Genomic DNA, 25,996 nt, shown 5'->3' on the forward strand with positions numbered 1-25,996 from the left:
TTTTTTTTTTTTTTTTCAATTGAGCTACTATTCTTTTGACCAAAAGCATCTATTTCTCCCATAAGACTTTATAGTAGAAATGTAATTATTAATTGGACTTTTCCCACAAGTAAATCTGTTGTACCAACATGCATCTGTTTTCACATAGAAGAATTTCAGCTTTCTATGAATCTATGCTTTAATTTTGAGTGTGTCTCTTTAAAACCAGTTAACATGTATGGATAGAAATTATTACTATACCCACTCATCCAACAAATTACTCTGGATACTCTCCCTACTTTGATATGCTACCATAGTTAATTCAAGCAAATGTTTATATTCATAAAAATTATATTCTTATACAAAGTAAATAAAATATTTGTCAAACCCCCTCCGCCCCAAGCCCCAACACCAGGCTGATATATTTGCCCAGTAACTGAAGCTGGAATTTTATTCTTCCCTAATTCTTCCTAACAAAGCCATGACATTCAAGCCTTAAGTTTATAGTCAGTTCAGTGACAGATGTGTCCTTGTCCAGATGTAAATACCTACTTTTTGTTTGTATTTGTTCACATAGCCTGTATTCTGATTGTACCTCGTTTACCATTGACTGCACCCTTACAAATGCTTAGGGAAACTTGGGTGTATCTTTGCATCTTAAATACTCAGGGCTTATTGCCCAGGTTCCTCTGAACTAAACATGGCAGGGGAAAAGGATGACATTACTACTTCTGTCTGTGTATTGCAGATCTGCAAGGTCAGGTTCATCTTGTACGGCTAGATGGGAAAGCTTATCTCAAAAACTATAGTGGGAACTTGATTTTGTGTGTTTCAGAAATAGTATTAGGTGGAAATGAGCAGAGTGACAAGTATTAGCTATATAGTGTAGGTTCTTCATACCTTCAGAGTGAAATACATTTTAAAAATATCTTCATGAAGATACTTTGCATATCCCAAGTACTAGAGGGAAGACATACTTAAATCCAGTAACACATATCCTGTGGTGGGGGGCCAGAGCCTTCAGTCCTGATTTCCTAAGTCCTTTTTTAACTGCTTTTTGGAAGACTGTACATCTAAGTCCTTTTTTAACTGCTTTTTGGAAGACTGTACATGGTCCATCCCACCTAAATGTCTTGAAGGACTCCTGGGTGCTTGGATTTTTTTGCTTTGCTGATGTGTGTGACAACTGTGTGTGCAATTTTCAGTTTATATTAAGGGGCAGTCAATCTGTGTTGACCAAAATCCTGTATTGCAGTGACAAAATTGTAATATAATAATTACCTTTTATGTCTGTGTATAGATACTTAAATGGGACAGAGAGAGGGCTTCCAAGCTCCTTAGTTTTCTACAAAGGAAGATTTTCTGCAGAGACCAAGGTAGAATCTGTGGCTGTTTTTTTTTCTAAGGATGAAACCACTTCGACTCAAATTCCAAATTTGTGACCTTTGAGAACACCCCACAGGACAATGTCTAGTTTGCTTCTATATTTTGGCTCTAGGAAGTGTTTGTGGACCATGATAAAAAGCAGAGTACAAGATTCTAATCAGCCCAGAACTGATGTTTACTTTTGCTAGGTGCAAAAATATTTTAAATATTCACATTTAAAAAACAAACCCAAAAAGCCAAACAACGAAACCACAGCCTATTTCAAAAACATTTGATTAAATGCAGGAGGCAATTATGACCTCTAGAAGCTGGCAGCAGTACCAGCATTTCTCATATAAAATATTCCCTTTTTACTCTCAGATGTAAGAGTGGTGATGTAGGAACTGCTGTATGATGTTCTCAGCAATGCTGTAAGAACAGCTGTAATAATCCCATCTTTGGGGGCTACCTCCAGATGCTTCAGAAGCTCTCAGATTTCTTGAAAAAAAGAGAGATGTCACTAAAAAACCACTACCAATATGGCACAACAGACCTCTTCTAGCGTTAGGTCTTTAGCTAGATTTTTTAAATGTAATTAGAAATTGCATATTAGTTGATTGTATCTTTTATTCCTTGAGAAACTATTCTGATTGGTTACTTCACTGTTACATCACTATGTACTTGAAGATTCATGTCATTTTTGACTGGATATACGTGGTTTGTTGAGATCTCTCTCTTCAAGGCAAACTGTCCTTTTCTGTATATTTGCACAGTCCTGATCCCAGTGGATGGACCTTACTGGCCTTGTGTTGTTACATCAATATAGATGTAAATTACCGTCATTATTGAAGTCACTGAAGTGGCAGACTTTTCTTATAAAATTGCAGACGTAGTCATCCCACAATGAATTTTAGCATTTGCCATATGACATCCATTTAAGAAAGCTGATTCGCAGCTTCTGTGAGTAGCTGTCAGAGATAAATTTTTCCCTTTATCTCTCAGCTGATATGAAACTTTATTCTAATACAAAAATCATGTGAAGATTATAATTATACAGAAGCAAAGAAGTGAAAAATTTGCCCTTCTTTGGAAGAAAAAAAATAAGAAATTCAAGGTTTTGAAGATGTGCTATGGTTTTTTCATTAGATTCAAACTACGTTTATATTAGTTGTTCAGCTTGTACCTAGGAAATCACATAAACTGTTAAAGCAGCAGAGTTACCCTTTTGTTTCTCTGGAATAAAGGCAGAGGAGAATGGCATGGCTGAATTGGGGAAGCAATAGACAGTGCACTGGTCCCAGTAAAAAGATGTAGCTTTGTTAGTCTGCTGTGTTTTGGTTACATTGATTTAGAGGTTATTGAGAAAAACTTCAAATTCACTTCCAAGCTGATAGTTCAGAAAAGAATGAGACAGGTGTATTTGTAGCTGGGCACATGAGGGATATCTGTCTCTGGGTTCCTCAGTGCTTTTCTAAATCTCATTTGGAGGAATCTTATTATGCTTTGCAAGGCCTGTTGACTTTCAGTGCCATTCTGATTCTCAGCAAGGGCCATGCATTTGAATGGGGGATCTCTTGCGCTTCTCTTTGCCTTTAGTCTTTGTGATGGTGTTTCTTTGAAAGGTTGGGGAAGGGAGAAAGAAAAGGGATAACAAATTCTCCATTTCCTTTTGCCAGTTAGTTTTACATTCTCAAGTTTGACTGTGTATTAGCTGTAATTTGGTAGTCATAAAGCATGTCAAAACATGTTTGCTTTGGAACAAGAAGTGTTCTTATAGTAAATTACTCATTTAGATTTAGCTTTCAAGATGCTTGCTTGGTCTCTTTTAAGCTTTGGTTAGAAATACAAATATTGAATAAATGACCAGAGGTGAACAGTAGTTTCTGAAGCATGAGTGTAGCTGTCTGAGGCAAATAGCCCAAAGCTGATTATGTGCATCAGCCTCCCCCACACCACTTGACCCCAACATATTTTGAAGCAGGCAGGTCCTCCTTATTTCATCAATGCCATTGTTAAAGACAGTGGCCTGTCAGCTTGTTTCTTACCAAGGTCAAACACATCAAATGGAGTGGGGCATCAGCGTGATCAGATCTAAATTGCTTGCTGCACCAATTTCTAGCTGTATTGTAGTCTAATGTAAAATCTCCTGCAGCTAAGGTATGAAAGACGCACATAGTGTCAGGGGAACAGAGAAAACAAAATGTAGAAGAGTTAAGTTTTCAGCCAGATGATTATTAATCTGAACTTCCAGACCAGGGAGAACTGTGGAGGAATGGATTGTAAAACTCTGCCATATATTGACTGAATTTACTGTTTTAGAATAGAGTTAATTTAACAAGTTCTATGAAAGAAATATTGGTGATGTAGTAATACAAGCATTCAGTACTTCTGTGGAAACAGAAAATGCCCTTTCAGAAATATTTCAGAAAAATATCAGCCTTTCAACACAATAACATCTTTTAAAATAGACTATTGAGGTTACACGATCCTGTGGGAGCTTACACAGAAGTCTACTGAAACAAAATCGGTTGTTACTTTTGACTGAATATAGCCTCATGCTATAGTGGTATGTAATCTTAAAGCTCCCAAAACTGCAACTATTTTCCCCAATATGTAATATCCCATCTTAAGCAACAAAAGGAGCGTGTATTGGGTCTTAAGGTTGCCTTCAGAAAGGTAAATTCACATAAGAGTCTTAACCTGCTTACTGTTTTTGTGAAAATCATGTTGCAGTGGAGTATTATTGACCAAAATGCTATTTATATGTTAGGGCTGGACAGTCTTTTAGGAACTGAATGTTTTGCTCTAGATATTTCCTTCACATGTAGACTAAGAAATGAGACACAAATTGTACTTGCAAATGTGAATGTCTGTATTTACCATCAAGGAACAAACTTTATCTGAGAGATCTGATTCTTTAGGATAGACAATGCCATTTAGAAAGAATTTGCTTCCAAACACAGAAGTTATTTAAACGCCTAAATAGAATTTCTTACATACAGAGCTGAGAAGAAAATGCAAACATTATAAATGTTTGGTGATCCAGAAATCCTGTTGATGGGGAGGTTATAAGTTTGGGGTTTTGGGGTTTGGTTGTGGGGTTTGTTTTTTTTTTTAAATATTATGGATTTTATCAATTTTGATCAAATCTGTTATGCTAAAGAAAGTATTGTCAGTATCTGTGGTTCATCAGCACTTTTATTGCCCTAGTTCAGCCTGTCGTCTTCTATTGAGAAGCTTTTCTTTGCTCTTCAAAATGGACAAAAACCTGTGCTCTGCCAAACAGTTGAAATAGGCAGCAGCTGAGAGAATAGCCCTTAGTTCTCCCCTATTACCTGGATATAAATGGCAAGGAAGATCAGCCTCAGTGGGCTTTATAAATGTACATGAAACGAGGGAAGAAAGATTGTCAGGAGACCTCCTTGATTCGATTGGTTTGCATTTCAGAAAAGCTACCCAAGAGCCCAGCAATGTACAAGCCCTATGAAGACAGCTAGGAAGACAGCTAGTTTTTGTGCTTTAATTAGTTGAAAGGTAAATGCTGTTTTGCAGGTGAGTTTTGGCAGCTAATCAGCCTTTCATTCATACAATGCTTTCTCTTGTCATTTTTAAAGAGAGCTGTAGCATGCTTGGAGCTCTTTTAAAACCTTGACAGAAAAAGTGACAGATGTCTCGAGCATGGCAGTCCTCAGACTCTCCTCCCCTGTTTTTGGGAAAGGCTTTTTGCAGCCTGTAACATAAATAGCTAAATCAGATGGAAAGGATCTATTGAGAACGATTGCTTTGGCATGAATAGAGGAAGCTGGATAAAATGTTATTGTGCCCTTATATATGCACAAGTTCAAACCATTTTTCTAGGTACTATTAGTGTTGGTATTTACAAATTTTAAATAAGAAAATATTCTCATCCTGAAGATATCACTTATAATAAACTGTTGTTTATATATTTAATTCAAGATTATAAACCTGGAGTATGCCCAATCTGAAACTGAGTCTTTAAAATGGCTCTAAGCTACATCTTTGAAATGTAATCTATTAAACTGCTTTTCCATGATGAATGCAAGCATGGATTATTTCTATTTTAAGTAAAATCAGAGATGTTACTTGTATTCACTCTGATGTTTTCTTACTAAAACCCATAGAAAGACCACATGGTAATCAATTGGTGGTGTTGGCTATTGTGTAAGTGTATCTTTGGCAGTACATCATTAGTTTGAGTCAGGTCAGGTGGGCTGAAATAGAACCATCTGAAGCACATCTCATTTTGTGTAGCATTTAACAAGTGCGAGATGGTAATTGCTGTCACTGAAGCATGACTGCTTTTGTAATGAATACTTTCCACTTGTGTTGAGTATGTAGCTCTGTGTGTGTAATACAGCATGCTTTAATCTTAAAAGAATAAGCATATTTGAAATTGAATTTGTTATTCAATAAAGTTATATTTGACAGAGGTTCTGGCTTCAACAGTCAAGTGATCAATGTTTGTTTTTAATTACATAGTGCTGGAAAGATCCTATGCACCTTTTTTTTTTTTTTTGTGATGGTTTGTATTTCCAAACTGCTATGTTGATAATCAAATCTGAAAAGTATGGGTTTAAATTTGTTAATGAAGTTAAGTGTTAGCCCAACACATCACGTTTTCTCCTCCATGCTGTTCAATCAAATCAGTGTTATCTGATTTTACAGTGTCTTTAATGTGCTCCTCTTGTATGTAGGTTGGATTGTTTGATGACTGCCTTTCTATTGATCTAGCTCACTTATGATACTGATGTCACCTTTCTGTTCACATGAAGTCAATAACATTCAGCAGTAGATTGAGCTACTTCTTTGTCACTGGAAAAAATAAGTACAATAGGATAGATTTGTCTTCTGGTCCTCTTGTGCAGTGGCAGAGCTAGTGTGATGTACATTAATATAGGTGAGGGCTTGCAGGAAAGTTTTGAGGTCTCTTCTAGCATTAATAAATGCCACATATGTGCGATGATTCTCTGTTCAAAAATTCTTCACCAAATGTCAACCTGTGTGAGTGTGGGAAAACTAAGAACCACTGAAATGAAAAAACAGAGGTACAACTATACATACATACATATATATAATTAAGTATATCACATTTGGAGAAGAAACAAGATTTGAAATTTCATCGTTGAAACCATATTGAGTTACATAATCAGAGATTTATTTGAAACATTATTTAAATGTTCCAGAGATAGGAAGCAAAACCAAATCAACAACATAAAAACCCCAGAACACAAACTTTTCAATATAAGAAAGTTTTTGAACTGAGGGAGTAAATTCCATGTTTTGTTGGACAGCAAATGTTATTTAAGTCTTTCTTCAAGAACATTACTATATGGGTCCTGCTGCCTAAAACTGGAGAATGTGTTGGGGATGTATGCATGAACTTCTGTTCATAATTTCAGAAGATACCGAGGAAAAAAAGTATTTTATTAAGGTCAGTATCTTCTTGCTTTAGTCACCAGCCATGGACCTGTGGGAATGAGCCAGGTCATGTCTTTCTGCTGGGAACTTCTCCCAGCATGGTTTATTTGGCTCTCTACCACTGGTAGAAATTAATCCCACTGATGTGACTAGTTATCACATCTTCTCATAAGTGGTAACCTAATTGTTTAGAAGTGGTTAGATATTATTTCATTAATGGTTAGGCCCTCAAGTATAGTGGATGGGCTATTAGGGGTTGGTTACTTGGGTGTGGGATGACATCTCTTGGGAGTCAGCTCTTCTGTGCCCTCCTCTCTGCCCATCCTTCTGAAGTGCTTGGCTGCCCAGAATAAAGCCTGAAGCAAGAAATACTAGACCTGGGGATCTCTGAGACTATGCAAACAGCCATTTAAATATACGTTAAAAGAATTTGCATTTTCACTTACATACTGTTGGACTATTTTGCCTGCTACTTCTCTTCGTGACTCTATTGCTTTTAAATGCAATTTAAAAATACCTTATTTCATAATTATTTGTGTAGCATATAGTTACATTGTAAGGAATGTTATGACTAGAATCAAGTAGGCAGGGTAAAAAGTATTTGTTAATGGAAAAAGTAAAAGCTTCATGCTAGTAAATATTTTACCAATTTATGAGAGAAAATGGTGTAGGAAAGCTTTTTAAAAGGTCAATGAATTTCTATTAAATTGTTCTGTTCTCATTGCCTTTAAAATTAAGCATGCAAGGTCAACATTAAAAGCCCTGTGCTCAGCAGCTGAATTGCCATTTAAAGCAGGAGTTGAACACTTGGACTCAAGAAACAGAAAAGAGTGAAAATTTTTACTTCTTCCTACTGCTTTTCCAAGAGCTGTTATTCACAGAATCACAGAATCAACTAGGTTGGAAAGGACCTTGAAGATATCTAGTCCAACCATTAACCTAACATTGACAGTTCCCAACTCCACCAGATCCCTCAGTGCTATGTCAGCCCAACTCTCAAACCCCTCCAGGGATGGGGACTCCACCACCTCCCTGGGCAGCCCATTCCAACGCCTAACAGCCCATTCTGCAAAGAAATGCTTCCTAATATCCAGTCTAAACCTTCCCTGGCACAACTTGAAGCCATTCCCTCTTGTCCTGTTGCTTATTACTTGGTTAAAGAGACTCATCCCCAGCTCTCTGCACCCTCCCTTCAGGGAGCTGTAGAGGGCGATGAGGTCTCCCCTCAGCCTCCTCTTCTCCAGACTAAACCCCCCCAGTTCCCTCAGCCGCTCCCCGTACGACCTGTGCTCCAGACCCTGCACCAGCTCCGTTGCCCTTCTCTGGACATGCTCGAGTCACTCAATGTCCTTTTTGTAGGGAGGGGCCCAAAACTGAACCCAGTCATCGAGGTGCAGCCTCACCAGTACTGAGTAGGGGTAAGATCCCTTCCCTGTGCCTGCTGGCCACGCTAGTGCTGACACAAGCCAGGATGCCATTGGCCTTCTTGGCCACCTGGGCACACTGCTGTCTCCTGTTCAGCCGGCTGTCAATCAACACCCCCAGGTCCCTCTCTGACTGGCAGCTCTCCAGCCAATATTCACAGCAATGATTTTAGATCCACCTCCTTTGGTAAGATATTTCTAAAATGGAAATAGTCCATTTGTAGAGAACGTATGTGTGTATATAGCATCAATGCTAACATCTTAAAGTGTCAGATTCGGTCAGTCTCATATAGGTTATTCTCCTAATGAGTCTTGTGACAATTCTGAATACTTGGTAAGTTCTAAAGGAAGTCAGCAAGGGAAAGTACATAACTTAACCATGTCATGCCATGTTGCAGGGTTTTGTGTGCTTTATATTAGTTAGGAATCTGACCTTCCATTCCTGTTGGTAAGGCGTTTGGTCAGCAGGTCTTTTAGAGGTGACCTGGAGGCCAGGAGGTGTAGGTGATTGGCTGGCTGGAGCTAGTTTTGGGGAGCATCATTGGTTATGGGCATGAGGGGGTCTTTTATATGTGATGAGATGTTGGTATTATAGGCTTGATCTTCATTTCTGCTAATTGCAGTTGCTTATGCTTCCATGCAGATAGATCCTGTATCAAGTTGTTCCAAGAAAGGTTTTCTTTTAATAAAGACAAAAATCAGTACTTCAGTAGCTTGTTTGAAAACACTTAACAGAAATATTTTAAAAATCTAAAGCAGTGACCACCATCACAACTTTTTTTATTTTCATCAGTTGCTCACTTGTGATTACTGAACTATAAAACCCAATTTTAAGGGGACAGAAGCACAATCTTGAAAAAACGTTTGAAAAACCTCACAAATTCAGGATGCAGAAAGAATAATATAATCAACAGACGTGTCTCACATTTTGAATGAGAGACTCCAAATAAAACCAGGATACCACTGAGCATTGATTCTTTTTGATGTATTTTCAGCGTTCTTTTCAAGGACACAAATTGTCATTCCCTGTCTGCTAAAATCTGTATTTTTCTCCTATTACTGTTGTTAAGGCTTTTTTTTTTTTATCATAGAAGATTGCTAACAGCTGCAGCACCTGTTAAATTCCCATATCAAAGTTAAAGGGATGTTTAATTTATTTTACTTTTAATCTGATTTAGATTAGAATGACCTTTTCTTTGCTTCATATTAAAACCTCTTTCTTGAAAAATTAATGTTTTCTTCCATGTTGCACGTATTGATTATTAGTGCTGGTATTTATTCATAATTAAAAATACGGGAGGCAAGAAAACCATTTTTAAAGCTTTATCTAAAGCCTTCTGGCATTTTTATTTCACTGCATTTTAATATTTAACCCTTATAAACATGTAAATAAAGGAACTGCACTTTTTAAAGAGGTATAAGAAAATCAAATGGGCTAACTTGTATTAATCTCTCTTTCAAATTTTGGACTAACCCACTTCAAAAGTGTTCTAGCTGATAAAGGAGTGCAGTCAGTCATTTTGTTGTGGCTTTGGACAGTCTATATGAAAATACAACTTTGATCACAACACTATCTGCACAAACCCCAACCAAGAACTGCTTTGTTCTGATTTTTAGTGCTAAAAGTCACAACTTTCTCTTCAGGAAAGTAATTCTCTCTTTTTTTCTTTTTTCTTCTTTTTTTTTTTTAAATGTTACATTAGCAACACTCAAGCAGCCAAATATTAGAAAGATTAGAAAGAAGCAATTTAGCTTAGAAAGAGCTATATAGATTGTGGAGGGTGACAGAAGCTGTCAGTATTGATTTTCTGCCGCTTTTCTGTCTGACCTTTTGGATTTCAGCGGGTGCTCTTAAGAGGATTTAGCTTGTAGCAAATTAAAGATATCACAGAACAATTGCTGACTCATATTACGAGAGCTGACTGAGCTCCTTTGCTATCAGCACAGTCTTATTGTATGCAGGGACATCGTCATTACTTGATTTAAGGTGCTCCTGTAGATAAAACTGATTGAATAGAAACAAGGTTAATGATGATAAATGATGTTTCCATCTACTTTATTTTTATACACATATATGTGTATATTTAAACATATAATTTTAACCTTTGGCTTGTGAAATATGACATGCAAAGGGATCAGAATACACACCAAAAACTTTGATAAAACAATGCTTAAAATGAAACCATTAAAAATAATGAATGTATAAAAGCTTCATCTGCATTGTTGTGGATGAAATTGGAAGAAAAAAACCTAAGTGCTTTGTCTTCATTTAACAGCTCCTGGCAGCATCTCAACATAACTTCAACATGAGCATCCTCTGCAGGGTACCCTTCCACCCTGTTTGGAAGAAATAAATTGCTTGACTGGAGTGGTTAAAAGAGTTTAATCTAACTTCATAATGAAATATTTTATCGTATGATGGAATTCAGTTTCCAGATACAGTTATTTTTTCACTGGATGCCCAGGATACATACAATAAATATGTAAAAATAATAATAAATAGGAAGATTCCTTGTAATTGTTAGCACAATTTTAAGAAACAAGGTGTTAGTATGTAATTTTTTCTGGGTGATAAACCCATGCTATATTAATGTATTTTAAAATCCTACAGGAATATTGATCCAAAAGAGTTGTCTGTGCTCTCACATGGGAGAGGCAGCAAAGGGCTGAATATTGGTGGGGGAGCAGAGAACTGGGTGTGCTGCTACCAGCATTACCACCTCCAGCTCTCACCACTTTTGTGTTCTTTTTTCTCCGAGCATTTGGCAGAAAAGCCAAAAGCAGGAAAGACAATCTTGACACTTCTTTCTGGTAAGGTCAGGATTAAAACCCCCTTGAGTTTAGACTTCAGGCTAAGGCTCTCCATTGTGCTGACATTTTTTTTCTAACACCGTTTTTACCTAATTTCACGGGGTCTTATGGGTCACTTCTTTGTAAAATTGAACCGGGCCTGATAGTTTCCCAAATCTTTTTCAGTTACTACGGGTATGTACTTTATGTAGCACGTGAGGATATTTAGGTAGCGTGTGAGTACTTTCAGTATAGTGTGAGGCTATTATTCTTGAAACTCAAGACAATAGGAAATCAGATTGCTGCTGCAGTTGCTGGCTGAGCTCTTTTTTATTGAAGAACAAAGTCCAAGATACAAAGACCTTTAAAGTTTGGGAATATATATATATACCCTTTTGTCTGCTCACTGCTACTTAAGGATCAAATTTTTAAGTAGGCCTTGCTAAGCTCTGTATCCAGAATGTCAGTTTTAGTTTCTAAGTAACCGTATTACGTCAGTATTAGATTTTGTTGGTTTACTATTAACTATATCAACAATATCACAGATACAGTTGGTTTTTTTAAAAAATTATTAGTGGATTCAGAATTTTGCATCCGTTCCACCAATGATTGCTGCTGGAAAAGCCTGTTGTGCATCCAGCAGTTTCCACGGTGCGGGGCATTTTTCTGCTGTTTGTTTCTTCAAGGCAGCTGGAGTTCGTTTCAGCTAAAAAGTGAAAACTTTTGACTAGGCAGGGGTGGCTTAGGGCTAAGAAAGAACTGAATAATCCAAGAATATGAAGCCTTTGAAAAAAAAAATCAGCACTTGTATGCAAGAAATCAGTTTCTTTTACCGAATGCCTTGAGGTCACCACTAATGCTGGCATCTCCTCAATATACATTTCTATCTAGAGTGTTGTGCCATTGTTCCTCCCTTCCAGTCTTTTTTTCTAGTTATATCAGAGGATCCTTGAGCCTCAAGGTCATGCTTCTGTGTAACTGGTGAGCAGTTCACAACTGTATAGCAACTTTTTCATGAAGACTAAATAATTTGGATCTATGGTTTATGGAAACCTAAAAATGCACATTTATTAGGGCACCCAACATTAGGAGGCTTTTTTTTTTGTTTTGGTTGTTGCACTAATTTCTTTTGGACTTTTACTATTAGCTTTGATTCCCCCTAGAGAATAGAGTTGGTCAATCTTAGCCAGCTTTCTCACTTGTTCCACATCTCATGCAACCACCCTGTTTGTTCTGGCATGGTGGTGATGGAGCTGAACACTGCTCAGCCCAATATGTGAACTGATCCAGGTTTGTTTTGTTTGTTTGTGTTTTGTTTTTTTTTTTGTTTTCCTGAAGAAGTATTTTTAACCTAAATCAGCTTGCTGGTATAAATAAATGCATGCTCCTGCAAACAAGTGTGCTGTCACCAAGGAAGAGTAGCTAGGCATAGGGGAGAGGCCTTGCTACTGGGGAGGAGGTACCTATAATGTACCACTTCAACTTCTGGAGACTCTAAAGATGTCTTATATTCTGTTCAGAGTCCCTGAAACAATGAGAACCTGTAGGCCCTGCTCTAATAGAAATGATCAGTAAGGTATGTGGAATACTTTTTGTACCCGAGTTTCAGACTGGACCTGATGGTTTTTGCAATATCTCTTCTATTAGGAAAAGTCAAGACAAGTGTCGCAACAGTGCACACATCGGGTCTGTGGTTTGGTATCTCCCTTTCCAATAGCTGGTCCGAGTGCTGCACTGTGTGACACATGGGCAGGAATAGTCCCTTGAACTTCAGTCAGACCTCCAACTGTAGTCTGGTCCTGAGCTTTTCTGAGTGTATTTTGAAAACATATTTTAAAACACATTACCTGACAGCATAACAACATGTCATTCTCTGCATTGTTCATCATCTTCAGGGATTTTTGACAATTTGCTATGCAGAAAACAGGACAGAAAATGAAGAAAAATGGAATAGTGTGACTAAGTGTCAGTCTAAGTGTATCGTTTATGTGAATGTGTAGGTTTCGGTATGATATTTTTAAGGAAGCTTTGACTATTTTGTGGATGTGGCTTATTTTCTCTGCATCTCTTTGAACACAGTTAATGATTATGGGCAGTGCCGGATAGATGCTTCATCTTTGTGTGTTTATCTCCTAACGAAAGGCATCACTCATACAGCGCTGCTGGCAGCAAAGTGGTACAGAGTACAGCAACAGGCCCAGTGCTGTTTTAAGAGTGTCCTTGGAATGTCATTGGTGGTAATTGCCAGTCATTTTTAGGTATTTTCCATCAGCTCTTGTACAGATACTGGACGTAAGACGTTTGAGTTTGGTTATCCTCATTGCAGGGCTGCCTGTTATTGAACACCTGCCTGGGTAGGAAGAGAGTGAAGAGATCAATAAAAATACCTTCTCGTTCCTTTTCTATATTTGACACTCTCAACTTCAGAAGCATTTGCTCAACAGTGCATCTTGACACATGGCTGTACCACAGTCCTTCATTTTCTCTCCATTTTCCAAAATGAGTGAATAGTATCAAATCAACCAAAATGTTTCCTTCTCCCCTTTGGGCAGGAGCTGGTGTTAAAATCAGGCTTTAATGCACTTATGAGCCTTAAGTGGTAATTTTATTAAGCTTCTGCTGTCTTTCCCTTTTATTGAAATTATTGACTATCAGCTATCCAGCTTTATGGCCTGGAGTCTTCAAATCTTAAGTATTATCATTCACATAAAGTAGCTATTCTCATGAGTTGCATCTATTCAAATAACTTTTTGTATATCTGAGGGTCATAGCAATGATAAATGCTCCATCTGCCATTTGTTTCTCACACAAAAAAGTGCAGAAAACGTCACTGGGAAAAAAAAATACTTGCCATGGGTCGTTGGTTACTGTATTTCGTATATAATCAGCTACTTCAGCAGCAGCTACACTTACTCCAATCTCCTTTCTCTCCCCCACTGTTGCTTTTTTTTTTGTTTTAACCTAGGGCCATTTAGAAGTTTGCAGCATTTTGTATTATATTTTCAGAGAGAACAAAAACCAGGTCCATCTCATCTCAAAGATGCTATATCTGGGTTTAAGACTGCAATAAGGTCACTCATAATTTAGCTAGCGTAGATCTGGTAAGGTAAATCAGGGCTCCTGCAGGGCTCTTTTCACACTTTGGCAGCTTTCAAAACAATCCCAGAAATGGAAGAACAGGATCTCCAAAGCCTGTTTGTGTGTTTGCAAAGCGTTTTTCTTACAGTCTCATTTCTTTTTGTCTACATAGCGTTGCTGTCTTTTCATTTAGACTGAGCATCTTCATCACGCTCGATTACTGCTTGTGATGAGCATTTTGAATCAACCCAAAATTAGAATAAATTTTTAGAAGGATTTTTTCAAGGCGTTTTCTCTATGGCAAATTTAAACTTAATTCCATTTCCCATTAGGACAAACTTTCTCTGGGCTTCTGAATAAAAATATTTATTTGAATTATTTAAAGATGCCAGAACAAATTATGCTTTTTTTCCCCACTTTTTTTTGTGTGTTCAGATGACGTCTTTTTCTGATTGTGGTAACACTGGGATTAATTTTAGGAAAGTGAGTATTTACTGTATCATACTGCATCATAAAAAATCTACATGAAAGAGCCTAGATTTAGATTAGATACAAGGAAGAAATTCTTTACTAGAGGGTTACCCAGAGCAGCTGTGGCTGCCCCCTCCCTGGCAGTGTTCCAGGCCAGGTTGGACGGGGCTGTGGGCAACCTGGGCTAGTGGAAGGTGTCCCTGCCCATGGCAGGGGGTCGGAGCTAGATGATCGTTAAGGTCACTTCCAACCCAAACCATTCTATGGTTCTGCGGCATGACAATGCAAATATTAAGCTCATACATATTCATAATTAGACAACTGAAGCTTCTCAGGAGAGCACCTTCTAGTGGTTTGGGGGTTTGTTGTTGTAGTGGCGGTGGTTTTTAGCTAAAACTAGAAGTACATTGATCCAGCCCTACAGGATGTGTTCCATTTAATAATGAAATGTCTGTGTAGGAAATGCTTTTTCCGGTGGGGTAAGCTGATACAGACCATCAGCTATATATCAGAATAGACTGTCCTTCAGGTTTGCAGCTACAATTGTTTTCTATCTGCATCCAGGACTTGCTGGGCAGGCACACAAATCTGCTTAGAAGTGTTTCAGACCTGGCCCAGTTCTAAGGTCTCTTTTTCAGTGGCTGGGTATTTAAGTGCTCATGGCACATAACTTCAAAGCACATAATGTAAGGCTAGTTGTGATGGGTCCCTGAAGCTATAAAAAGATAGTAAATTTGCATGAAAAGGTTTAATGGTCTGGAAAGCCATAGTAAAATGGAATTAGTAAAAGGGTCTGTAAAGAAAAATCACTGAGCCTGCTGTGGGGATTTCCAGGAGCACTTACTTCAGTAGGCACTATGTGCCGTTCAGTAGCACCCTGCTCCGAACAAACACATTGGCTGTGAAAACACAGTGGACCTATTGAATTTAAAGTACAGTTTGAAACTTCCTCAGTAGGGCAATTATAATGCTCACATTTTTGAGACATTAATTTACACGTGAGTAACAAAGTTGCAGATTTGTTTGAAAGTAGAACAAAATATAATTTTAACCAGTCATGGAGAATTTGTGTTCTTAAGAGGAACAAAATGGGATAGAAACATCTTTATTTCAGTTCAAACATTATTATATTCCTTTTTGCTTTCCTTAAAAAAAGTCTTTTAAAAATATGAGTAGAAGCAGAAAAGAGAAAACACAGGAAAAATAGTTTTGAAAACTTTGCAAAAAAAAAAAAAAAATCACTGTGGAGGATCACAATAAAAATCTTGTCAAAAAGAATGTATTACGGTCAAGCACAGAAGCCAAAGCTAGGAAAACTGAACACAATCACCAAGAACTGTCATCCTTAAAAGGTATGCAGATTTTCATTTGTAAGTTGTCCCATAGATCAATCATACACTCAAAATTAAATAAATTTAATAAGATGGGGTCCAATTTTCTGTTACTGCAATGCCCTGGCCAACTTTACTGGCAATTTTTACTAGACCAAAAACTAATTTCACCAACATATTAAAACTTGAATATTTCTAGAGCAACTTTTTAATACGAATTAATAGCAGCCGGTCAGTTGTCTGTTAGTTAACTTGCAGTGAAATAAATAAATAACTCGCCCTCACCCAATCCCTTGCCCTTCCTTAGGTCCTGAAACGCCTTACAAAAGACGTGGTCATACCCCTTGGATTTAAGGGCTGTTGAACACTGACATTTGTTCCAGTGCTCAGTTTCTGTGCTCAGCAGGGGTTTTCAGTCCATCTCCAGGGCTGCAAGTTCTGCAGGGTTAAAAGGCACTTCATTTAATTTAGTGTGTCACTGGAAGGATCAAATAGAAAAACTTGATTTTCCCGAAGAGTCTAATTACATTGGACACTTACCTGTCAATGAAATTACATTAAGTAGCTATGAAGATCTTTAGATGTCTACATGCCTGCTATAAGGAAATTAAATGCCAAAAACCCAACGTCAGGATGTTTTTAAATCAAAATTCTGCTCTAATTAAAGTGTGTGACTGGACTATTTAACACAAAGGAGTAAAGGAGATTAATGTCAGGCTCCTTCTTCCCTTGCTTATCATTAAACGGTGATGAATATTCAGTGAAGAAGATATTATCTAGAGTTAAACCTTCTTTCTTTTCTACAGCAAAGCCTTTTTCAGTTCTGCCTTGTATGGATGTAAAAAGATTAGTGCTAGAGATGGGGTAGATAAATTTTTCTCCATTATAACTATACCCATGCTTTCTCATAAAGCACTGATGAAGAGTTCCTTCTTAATACAAGTATCCAAGCAAAGATTTGTGGCCAGCACTCCCACCTTGTAAGTGCATGCTCTGCCTGGAAGTAGGTCCTAAAGCACTAGAATAAATAAATAAATAATTCTACAGATCTATGTACAACAGTTAGTTTTAATGGCAAAAAAACCCAATCAAGTGATTTTCTGAGTCCCAGTTAAAAGTAATTATACAGTATAAGTGCTTTAAGTAAGTTAATGAGACAGACAAATCTGATAACAAATTGCTGTCTCATCATAAGCTTTCTTTCAAGTTAATTCAATCTTAACATTGCAGGACACTGTTCTGCATTGCTTTGCTCTCCACTGAGTCCAGCTCTGTCCCTGTTCACATCCATCTCACTCCATTTACTGCAGGCGGTGTGGAATTCAGCTGTTTGCATTAGTAGATGTACGGCTAACAAATTTGGCGTTTCTGAAAAACTGAGGATGGCACTAGGAAGCCAACAGTACTAATTGGAATAAATTTTGCTATTTCCTTCTAATTGCACTGTGTTATTTATCTTAATGCTAGGGTGTTTATCTAAATGTGAAGTACTGTCTGTGTGTTTATTAGGAAGCTGGAAAACTAGTTTTATAATTATTTGCATGTCTTCAATAGCATTTTCAAGTATGCACATAGCAGAATACTGATTAGCTCTCTTGTACATAGCAAGTGTTTTGGTTGGAATTGGTTGTCGGCAGGTAATCTTGAAGAGAAAGTAAAGGTAGAGTGGGTTTTTTTCAGCCTCTGATGTTCCATTAATGTAGGGGTCTTCAGGACACCACTTTTTCCTTGGGCCCATCCTCACCCAGTGCAGTGAAGCAGTAAACCAGTGGGGTCACTGCTGGTGGAAACTTCTTTGCCTGAAAGGAGAATGTCAGAAGAGAGCAAGAAATCAAGGAAATAGCATCTGATGTTCATGGCCTTGTGAGTTTTAGGTCACTATCACATCTTACAGCTAATGGGAAAGTTTCAGGTAAGGTAACAGAAAAGATCTGACAATATTCTTGGTATTCATTTTCCCAGACAGTCTCCTTGTAAACTTGGTATGGGACTGAAACTGACTATATGCTGCTTGGAAATGAATTTGTTAAGATCAGTAATTTGATCAATGCATCTAATTGTCTTCTGCTTTGGTCTCACCACCTTGGTAAGGACAAGAGCCTTATAAATAATTAGTTTTGGTACTAGGAGTGCATTAATATTATTAATGTATTCTATATTTTATTTATTCATTCAGTGGCATCAGTGAATGATATACAGACTTGTTACATGAGAAAAAAAGTGATATGCGAAGATATTAAAAAAAAAATATATGTACCAAGTAATACCGAGATTGATAGCAGAGGATTTGTTAGTAAAATGTTCATTTTATTGAGTGAAATCTGCTTCATCATGCTGCCTTTATACTACATAGTAAATACACCAGAAATTAAGGAATTAATTGTTAATTTTGTCCACGGGTATCGCAGTTAATTGACTACAAAGAAGTGTGCTCTTAAGCTATGTCAGATTTTTCCCTTGATTTTTCGTTTTGTTTTGGTTTTTTGTTTTTGTTTCTTGGTAAAGTGTATTTTTAGGCAGATTCTTTCATATAAATACAGCTAATATATAGAGTAGTTTTGCCAAATCAAGAGTACTAGCTTAAGTTTTTTGACAATGTTCAAAATACAATTTTATTATTATTATTTTAGTTATTGGAACAGAAAAAAATGCTTTTAATATTTTTTGTGAAACAAGGTTATACTGGGACATCTGTCAGGTCTAATGTGGTCTAATCCAGAGGATCAGACCAGAGCAGTCTAATCCTCTCTGGGATGACTATACCAGTAAATTATACTGAAGAAGGGGTTTATTTCTGTAATACATTTTACTTTGCAGTGACTGCAGGCCTGACCCTTTTAAGTCTACAGTAAATGCAGAATAGCTTACTGCAATAAAAGGAGCTCGCATTTATTATAAAGTAAGAATATTCACACTGGAATCACCATGGAGTAGATGATGTATTATAATTTCACACTCTTACTTTTTTTTTCTAGCTGACCTTTCTGCAGACAATAGAAGTATAAGCCTGAAGTGCACTCCATAAAAATATCCACTAGATTGAGGAATCCATTCAACTCTCTAAAGTTATCTACGTAAAGTGTTTAGTGTTTCTGTAGCTTTTCTTCTTTTCTCCCATTTAATGGGAGCTGAAGGTCCAGTCTAGGTAGTTACAGGTAACCCCTCTGTGGATGAAGCCCGCTCTTAATCCAATTTATCAGACATTTGCAGTAGCATTTGCCCAGGCTTAAGGCTTTGGAGGATGGAGAAGATGGATTTAGAGAAATAAAACCAGCTGATAGATGTGATCACTTATTAGAGATCTTTCGTATAAATTATGAAAAATAGCTACAGTGAATTATAGCTGTAGGCTTTCAGATAATAACCCTTTCAGGAAAAAAATAATGAAACTAAGTGATGCTCAGTTCTGAGTTTCATTACCAAGCTGAATCATAATTCAAAGTTCTTTTAAAACTTCCAGGATGGTTTGCAAATCTTGATGAAATTGAGACTAAGCTTGATCATATTTAACCAGTTTAAGTGAGTTTTTTGGCTGCTACTTTACTGCAGGAATATTTCGCTCCAGTAAGTTTGCAGGTCATTTCTTTCTGCAATCCATTGCCCAGTACTATCAAGGTTCAGGGAATGTAAATTTTTTACTGTCATTTTTGGGCAGTTCATCAAAATCGATAGAGTTCACAAAAACCTCCCCTTCCAAGGTAGCACTCCTTGCAAAATCAATAGAAGTAGCCTAGTAGGCAAAGAACCAGCAGCCTGTATTCTCCTGTTTCCATTCCCTGTTCATTCTTGAAATCGGACTTTCCTCACCTCCCGATGCCAACCAGCAACAGCAATTTATCCTCAATCCTGACGCACTGTGGGGGATCCCACAGCCACGGGAGATCTTCTGAGCACCCTCCACGAAGGACAAAAGCATGCCCTGCTACCAAAATACTATACAGCAGCAAAGAATGTATAGATGATAAAGGAGTTCTAAAAAAATGTTGGCTTAATGTTCTATGGTGATTTTTAAAAATTCATATGTTAAGATTTACTACAAAAAGGAATAGGGAAGAAAATAGAGAACATTAATGTAAGTAATGTATGGCATCACAGTATATTGTGTTATCATGTCGTCTTTTGGTGACTGAAAAGAACAAGCAAAGGTGAAGAGTGACCTTGGTATAAGGAATGCCTGAATAAACTAGAACTATGTCATTCGGAGATACACATACCTGAGAGACAGTGTGGTAGGGGTTGTATATAATTATAAATGGCCCAGACAAAGGGAGTAAAAAATGGGATACCTCTTTGTTACCTCTTCCAAATATGAGAACAAATAAAAGTAGCAGAATGCAGCTTCAAAGCAAACGAAAGGGAAGGGTCCTTAGTTAAGGGTCAGTTTCCTTAGTTGTACAGAATAAAATTTTTAGGAGGTTCAGAAAGTTGACCTTATCCCATACAGTCATTCATATGTTCCTAAGGTCAAATAGTTCTAATTTTTAAAGATCTCAATCTTGTAATTTAGAAGTCCTCATTTTCCCTCCCCCCACCATGCATGATCGAACTCCATTACTATATTCCATCTACTTACTTGCGTCTAATTTATATGTTGTGATGGCATTCTTTACTTGTCTCTGAAACTTTCATGTCATATTGTAATGTAAAGTTAACCCTACCCCTGAAAGAACTCTACATGAAGGAATTCAGTAGTAGAAACCCCAAGAACATGATGAGATTTTATTACTCTTACTATTTACTTTACAGTAAAGTTGTTCCTGGGGTTCCAGTGTCTCTGCTCCATTAGGATGCATTGGGATGTCAAATGTAATTGCATTCAGGTTACATTCTGCAATATAATGAGTATATTATTAAAAAACCATCAAGAGCAACATCAATGAAGTTATGTAATTTTATTCAAGGTATTATGCTATGTTAGTAAGTCTTGCAACATCTGGCTTGAGGGTTAATCAACAACTTCTTGTGAGATCTTTATATAAAGAAACATTATTATTCAATTCACTGATCTTGCCTTAGAATCCATCAGGTTTGCTCTTATCCTTCACAGATGTCATATCTAATATTTCAGAGTTCTGATAATTCCCCCAAATCCAGAATTCTCTTTCTTGTGTTTTAATAAAGCAAAATTAGGTGGCATCCCTTTGTAGACTATGAGAATTACTTTTAAAGTGTTTCAAGGGAGTGTATCTCCTTAGGGTCTCGATATGCTGTCTCCACTGCTTTCCTAAACATAGGCATCTTGGTAATTATGGAAGTGGCTCAAAACCTATAGTTTCTTTCTAGTTGATAACAAGAACTAAGTGCAGAGTTTCCAGGCTAGGTTTCCATACAGCATAAATGTATTTCAAAGTGTAAAATACTGCTATTTCTTAAAAGAAAATGCTACTCACTCTGGTTTTAAATGAAACAGATTTTATGAAATATCGTTTTAGAAATGTGTGAATTCCTCATGTGTCAGCCAATATTCAAAGCACCGTTCTGAAGTGACTTTCTCAATTCTTTTAATGGACAAAATTTTGATGAGGGAGTACCTCAGTTTGGGTGTGAATCAATGGTGTTTGCTTGCTGTCTGGTCATACTGAATTATATTTAAAGTACTATTTTTAAATAAGTACTTTATGGATATGATTCTAATTGTATGACTATTATTCCTCTCTTTTATTAATAAATACCATTGTCATGAAAATATTATGTGATAAAAACAAATTTTCAATTTTAAACTCCCCAAAGGTATTGGAAGTCCTAAGCTGTGCAAACCACAAGCAAGTTTGTTTTATTTTTCCAGAACTAACTGTTTTGAGTGTTCTGATTATGAGCTCATATTGTATCTTAATCTGACTGAACAAGGAAGAAGACAGAAACAAGGGGAATTCAGGGTCCATTCCAAAGAGTTTACAATGGTGAAATTTTGTGAAACAAATCAAACAACAAATTTCTTAAACAATACTTGCCACATTTGGGATTTCAGGGTGTGATTCTATCCCAGACAGACTTGCCAAAAGCAGAAGTCATTACACTGAAGTTATACATGTTCAGTGTTTAACTGGTATTAAACTAATTTCAGATGACAGACGATTTCTTCCTATTTCAGAGCAAGCCATGTTATCATCAGTGTATTTCAGAAATTAATAAATATTACTTGTATATAATTAACATGTTTATTGATGATCTGGATGAGGGGATCGAGTGCACCCTCAGTCAGTTTGCAGATGACACCAAGTTGGGTGGGAGTGTTGATCTGCTCGAGGGTAGGGAGGCTCTGCAGAGAGACCTGGACAGGCTGGAGCCATGGGCTGAGCCCACCTGGAGGAGTTTCAATAAGGGCAAATGCCGGGGGCTGCCCTTGGGCCACAACAACCCCCAGCAGCGCTACAGGCTTGGGGAGGAGTGGCTGGAGAGCTGCCACTCAGAGAGGGACCTGGGGGTGTTGATTGACAGCCAGCTGAACAAGAGCCAGCAGTGTGCCCAGGTGGCCAAGAAGGCCAATGGCATCCTGGCTTGTGTCAGCACCAGCGTGGCCAGCAGGGACAGGGAAGGGATCTGACCCCTGTACTCGGCACTGGTGAGGCCGCACCTCGATGACTGGGTTCAGTTTTGGGCCCCTCACTACAAAAAGGACATTGAGTGACTCGAGCGTGTCCAGAGAAGGGCAACGGAGCTGGTGCAGGGTCTGGAGCACAGGTCGTACGGGGAGCGGCTGAGGGAACTGGGGGGGTTTAGTCTGGAGAAGAGGAGGCTGAGGGGAGACCTCATCGCCCTCTACAGCTCCCTGAAGGGAGGGTGCAGAGAGCTGGGCATGAGTCTCTTGAACCAAGTAACAAGTGACAGGACAAGAGGGAATGGCCTCAAGTTGTGCCAGGGAAGGTTTAGACTGGATATTAGGAAGCATTTCTTTGCAGAATGGGCTGTTAGGCGTTGGAATGGGCTGCCCAGGGAGGTGGTGGAGTCCCCATCCCTGGAGGTGTTTGAGAGTTGGGCTGACATAGCGCTGAGGGATCTGGTGTAGTTGTGAACTGTCAGTGTTAGGTTAATGGTTGGGCTGGATGATCTTCAAGGTCCTTTCCAACCTAGACGATTCTGTGATTCTGTAATTTGCTCATGAATTATAAGGTTGCTTGTAATACTTTTTCTAATGTATGGTAAATGGAGATAAGCGCTTGTCCTTCTAATGTTGAATGATAAATAACAAAGCTATGGAAGATACTCATTACGTCTCAGCTGTGAAACATATTCCTCATGTTTTCATGTGTACACGTATTCAAAAAGGACCCAGCAGGGTTTCTGTGATATTGTTTTCTTTTTAATAAGCACACTTTGTTGTAAAAGCTGGCAACTAAATTACAAATGTTTGTATGTTCATGCTTATTCTGCTTCAGTATGTTGCCTAGTAGATCTTTGGAGTAGTGAGTCTTATATCAAAATTAACTCAAAAATAGCCTCCAGCATGACAAATATTTGTATTTAGTCACAACCTGGGGAAATCCTGCTAGCCTCTGACAGAGCCCCTAAGGGGAGCTGGAAACTGTATAGCAAATTGATGTGTGCAGATCTTCAGCCTCGCAGCAGATACAGTAAATATGTGCAGTGTAACACAGCAAATATGTGAAGGCTTTTAGTTACGGAGGTGTGTAAATGTTTACAAATATGATTAACTGCAGAGCAGAAAATCCATTTGCTGCATCAAAGACAAAACTAAAATTACTTTTTCCCGCCCCCCTCTAGGATTATGCTGAAAAGAAAAACACGATAGCAAAAGCCCTGGAAGATCTTAAAGCCAACTTCTACTGTGAACTCTGTGACAAGCAGTACTATAAACACCAGGAGTTTGACAATCACATTAACTCTTATGATCATGCTCACAAACAGGTAAGAGAAATCTGCTCACTACTTCAACCTAATTTCAGGTAGAATAATGGAGTAAGATGTCCTTCAGGCGGGCTTGGAAATCACAGTTGAGTTGTGTCCAAATTTCAGGTTCTGGTAAGCAAAATACACTTTTTTCTCAGAAACAAATCTTAACATGAAGATTTTACAGTCAGAAATTCTGAGATGGAAAGAAAGGGACATGTGAACAGTGGGGAGAGGAACAGGGAATGCTGAAAAATATGACTAAAAATGTAAATGTGCAATTTCCTTGTTATCAATTTAATTTTGCACATAAATAAAGACTGTGGTATACCTAAGAGAAGACTTACTGGGAAGCCTTTTTTTGCAACAGATGTGCTTAAGAAACTTGACATACTCTTTGGTAAACCCTCTTTTAGTGCAGATACAGTTCTCAAACGGGCTATGAGTTTACTTAAATGCATTAAATATAAAACAACAGTGGTAATGAAAAGTTTTTGGCTCAGTTCACAGTAAGATATGTGTTAGTTTTAAAACACTGGTATTTACATTTTTACCACCACATTTTATCAGCGCACCTCCAAGTTGTGGTGCGTCTTACTCTGGTAAAGATAAAGGCAGTGCTTCCACATAACAGGAGAGGCAGTGCATCTCACTGCATCGACCTGGCCTCCAGAGCAGTCAGGACTACGTAATACAGAGGAAAATACAATGCATCTTGACTCCACTGAAGAAAGATGTCATGGTAATGTAAAGATATGTAATAACTGTACAGGAAATTTCTGCTCGGTCCACTTAGCTGGTAATTAGTCTGTACTCTTTTTTTTTAAAATCTGGTGGAATCATATAGTTGTGGATCTGGATTGATTATTTTTCATTCTAATTGAATCTCCCTTTGTCCTGTAATTCTGCTTGGGGTGAAGCCAATGATTTGCTTTTCTTCAGCCCTTCTCCCTGAAACACTTCCCTTTCTCTCTCACTGGTATTTTTATTTAGCCTGTAATTTACACTGTCATCGTGAGTGTTAGATTTAGTTTTGAGAACTACAGAGATGTGGACCTCTGCTGCAATAACAGTCTATGAGATGCTGGAGGGAAAGATGTATTAGATAAGAAATTAACTGGTAGTTTTATTGCACCCTACAGATATTTATTATGATTTGCAAATATTTTTAGTTAAAATACAGCTGGGATTGATTCTTCAAATGTTATGTTTACACAGCAGCACCTCATCAATGGAAGGCAGGAAAAAAGAAGTGATTGGAAAAGTCTTCCTCACTTGAACTCTTAGGATTTTTATTTATTTATTTTTAAGTGCTCTGAAGCACTTTGAAATAATGAGAACCTGAAGGCTGCAGTGTTTGTTCCTCTATTAAGTATTGATGGAAAATTGATTTTTAAACTGATGCCAGGTGTAAGACTGAACAGGGACTTGTTTCCAGTGGTTCACATAGTTATTCTTGTTTTCTGAGAGCTTTGGAAAGGAGATAGCGGACACTGCACCAGTGTCTGATGGAGCATGGCAGATCTTACCTCTCCATCTTTAGTGTAGGGACCTGTGTGTCTTTGCATGTGGCTTTGTGGATGTGTTTGGTGGAACACAGGAAGCCATCCTCTTTCTCCGTAAAACCTCCACAACTTTAATCTCCCTGGTAGGAAATCAGACAAAAGTTTCTAGTTTTCCGGTAGAAAAAATTGTATGGATGCTTTTTGGGGGCAAAGTAGTAATTTTCTGTAATATTACTGGCAAATGAGAGTGTTGATTCCTGAGATTAAAATGTGAAGTCAAGTTTAACACTTCTGAAGTGTCTTTGGTGGTGGTCTCTGGTGTTATACAGAAAAACCATTCCTCTTCCCATATTTTGGATGAAAAAAGGGGGAAGGCAGCATATGCTGCAGTGAAGGCTCTCTCAGATTTGCTCAATTGTCTTCATGCCATGTGCTTTTTTTGAGTAACCTAATTTTACTATAGCCTGCTAGAGAAATTAGCAGGTACCACTGTTGAATGCTTTGCCTTTGTCTTGGAACTTCCTACCTGAATTGAAGAAGTTTTCCAGCAGTTCAGTAGGGCTGAGAGGAATAGGTCATGTCTTTGAATTTTGCATCATATTTTTCTCTAACTTTTTCCCTTCTATCATACCTTTCTACTAATAATGGACAGACAGGTAAGGGGAAGCACTTACAAGAAAAAGTTTCCCATGATCCAAGAACAGTTGTAGAGCATATGCAGCCAGTTCAGTTTCACTGATCCCAGCACCTGACAGTGGTTTCTATA

The 25,996-nt window shown here is 37.8% G+C and overlaps 1 protein-coding gene across 2 annotated transcripts in view; it reads left to right on the top strand.

Annotated features, from left to right (window-relative positions):
• ZNF804A (zinc finger protein 804A) overlaps nt 1-25,996 on the top strand; it is a 150,885-nt gene that overhangs the window by 91,757 nt on the left and 33,132 nt on the right. For both annotated transcript variants that reach the window (XM_074910595.1, XM_074910596.1), the window contains one exon: nt 23,600-23,743. In XM_074910595.1, the coding sequence (XP_074766696.1) occupies nt 23,600-23,743 (144 nt within the window). The remainder of the gene's footprint in view (nt 1-23,599; nt 23,744-25,996) is intronic.

This window comes from Athene noctua, chromosome 7 (assembly GCF_965140245.1).
Source record: "Athene noctua chromosome 7, bAthNoc1.hap1.1, whole genome shotgun sequence".
NCBI classification, from domain to species: domain Eukaryota; kingdom Metazoa; phylum Chordata; class Aves; order Strigiformes; family Strigidae; genus Athene; species Athene noctua.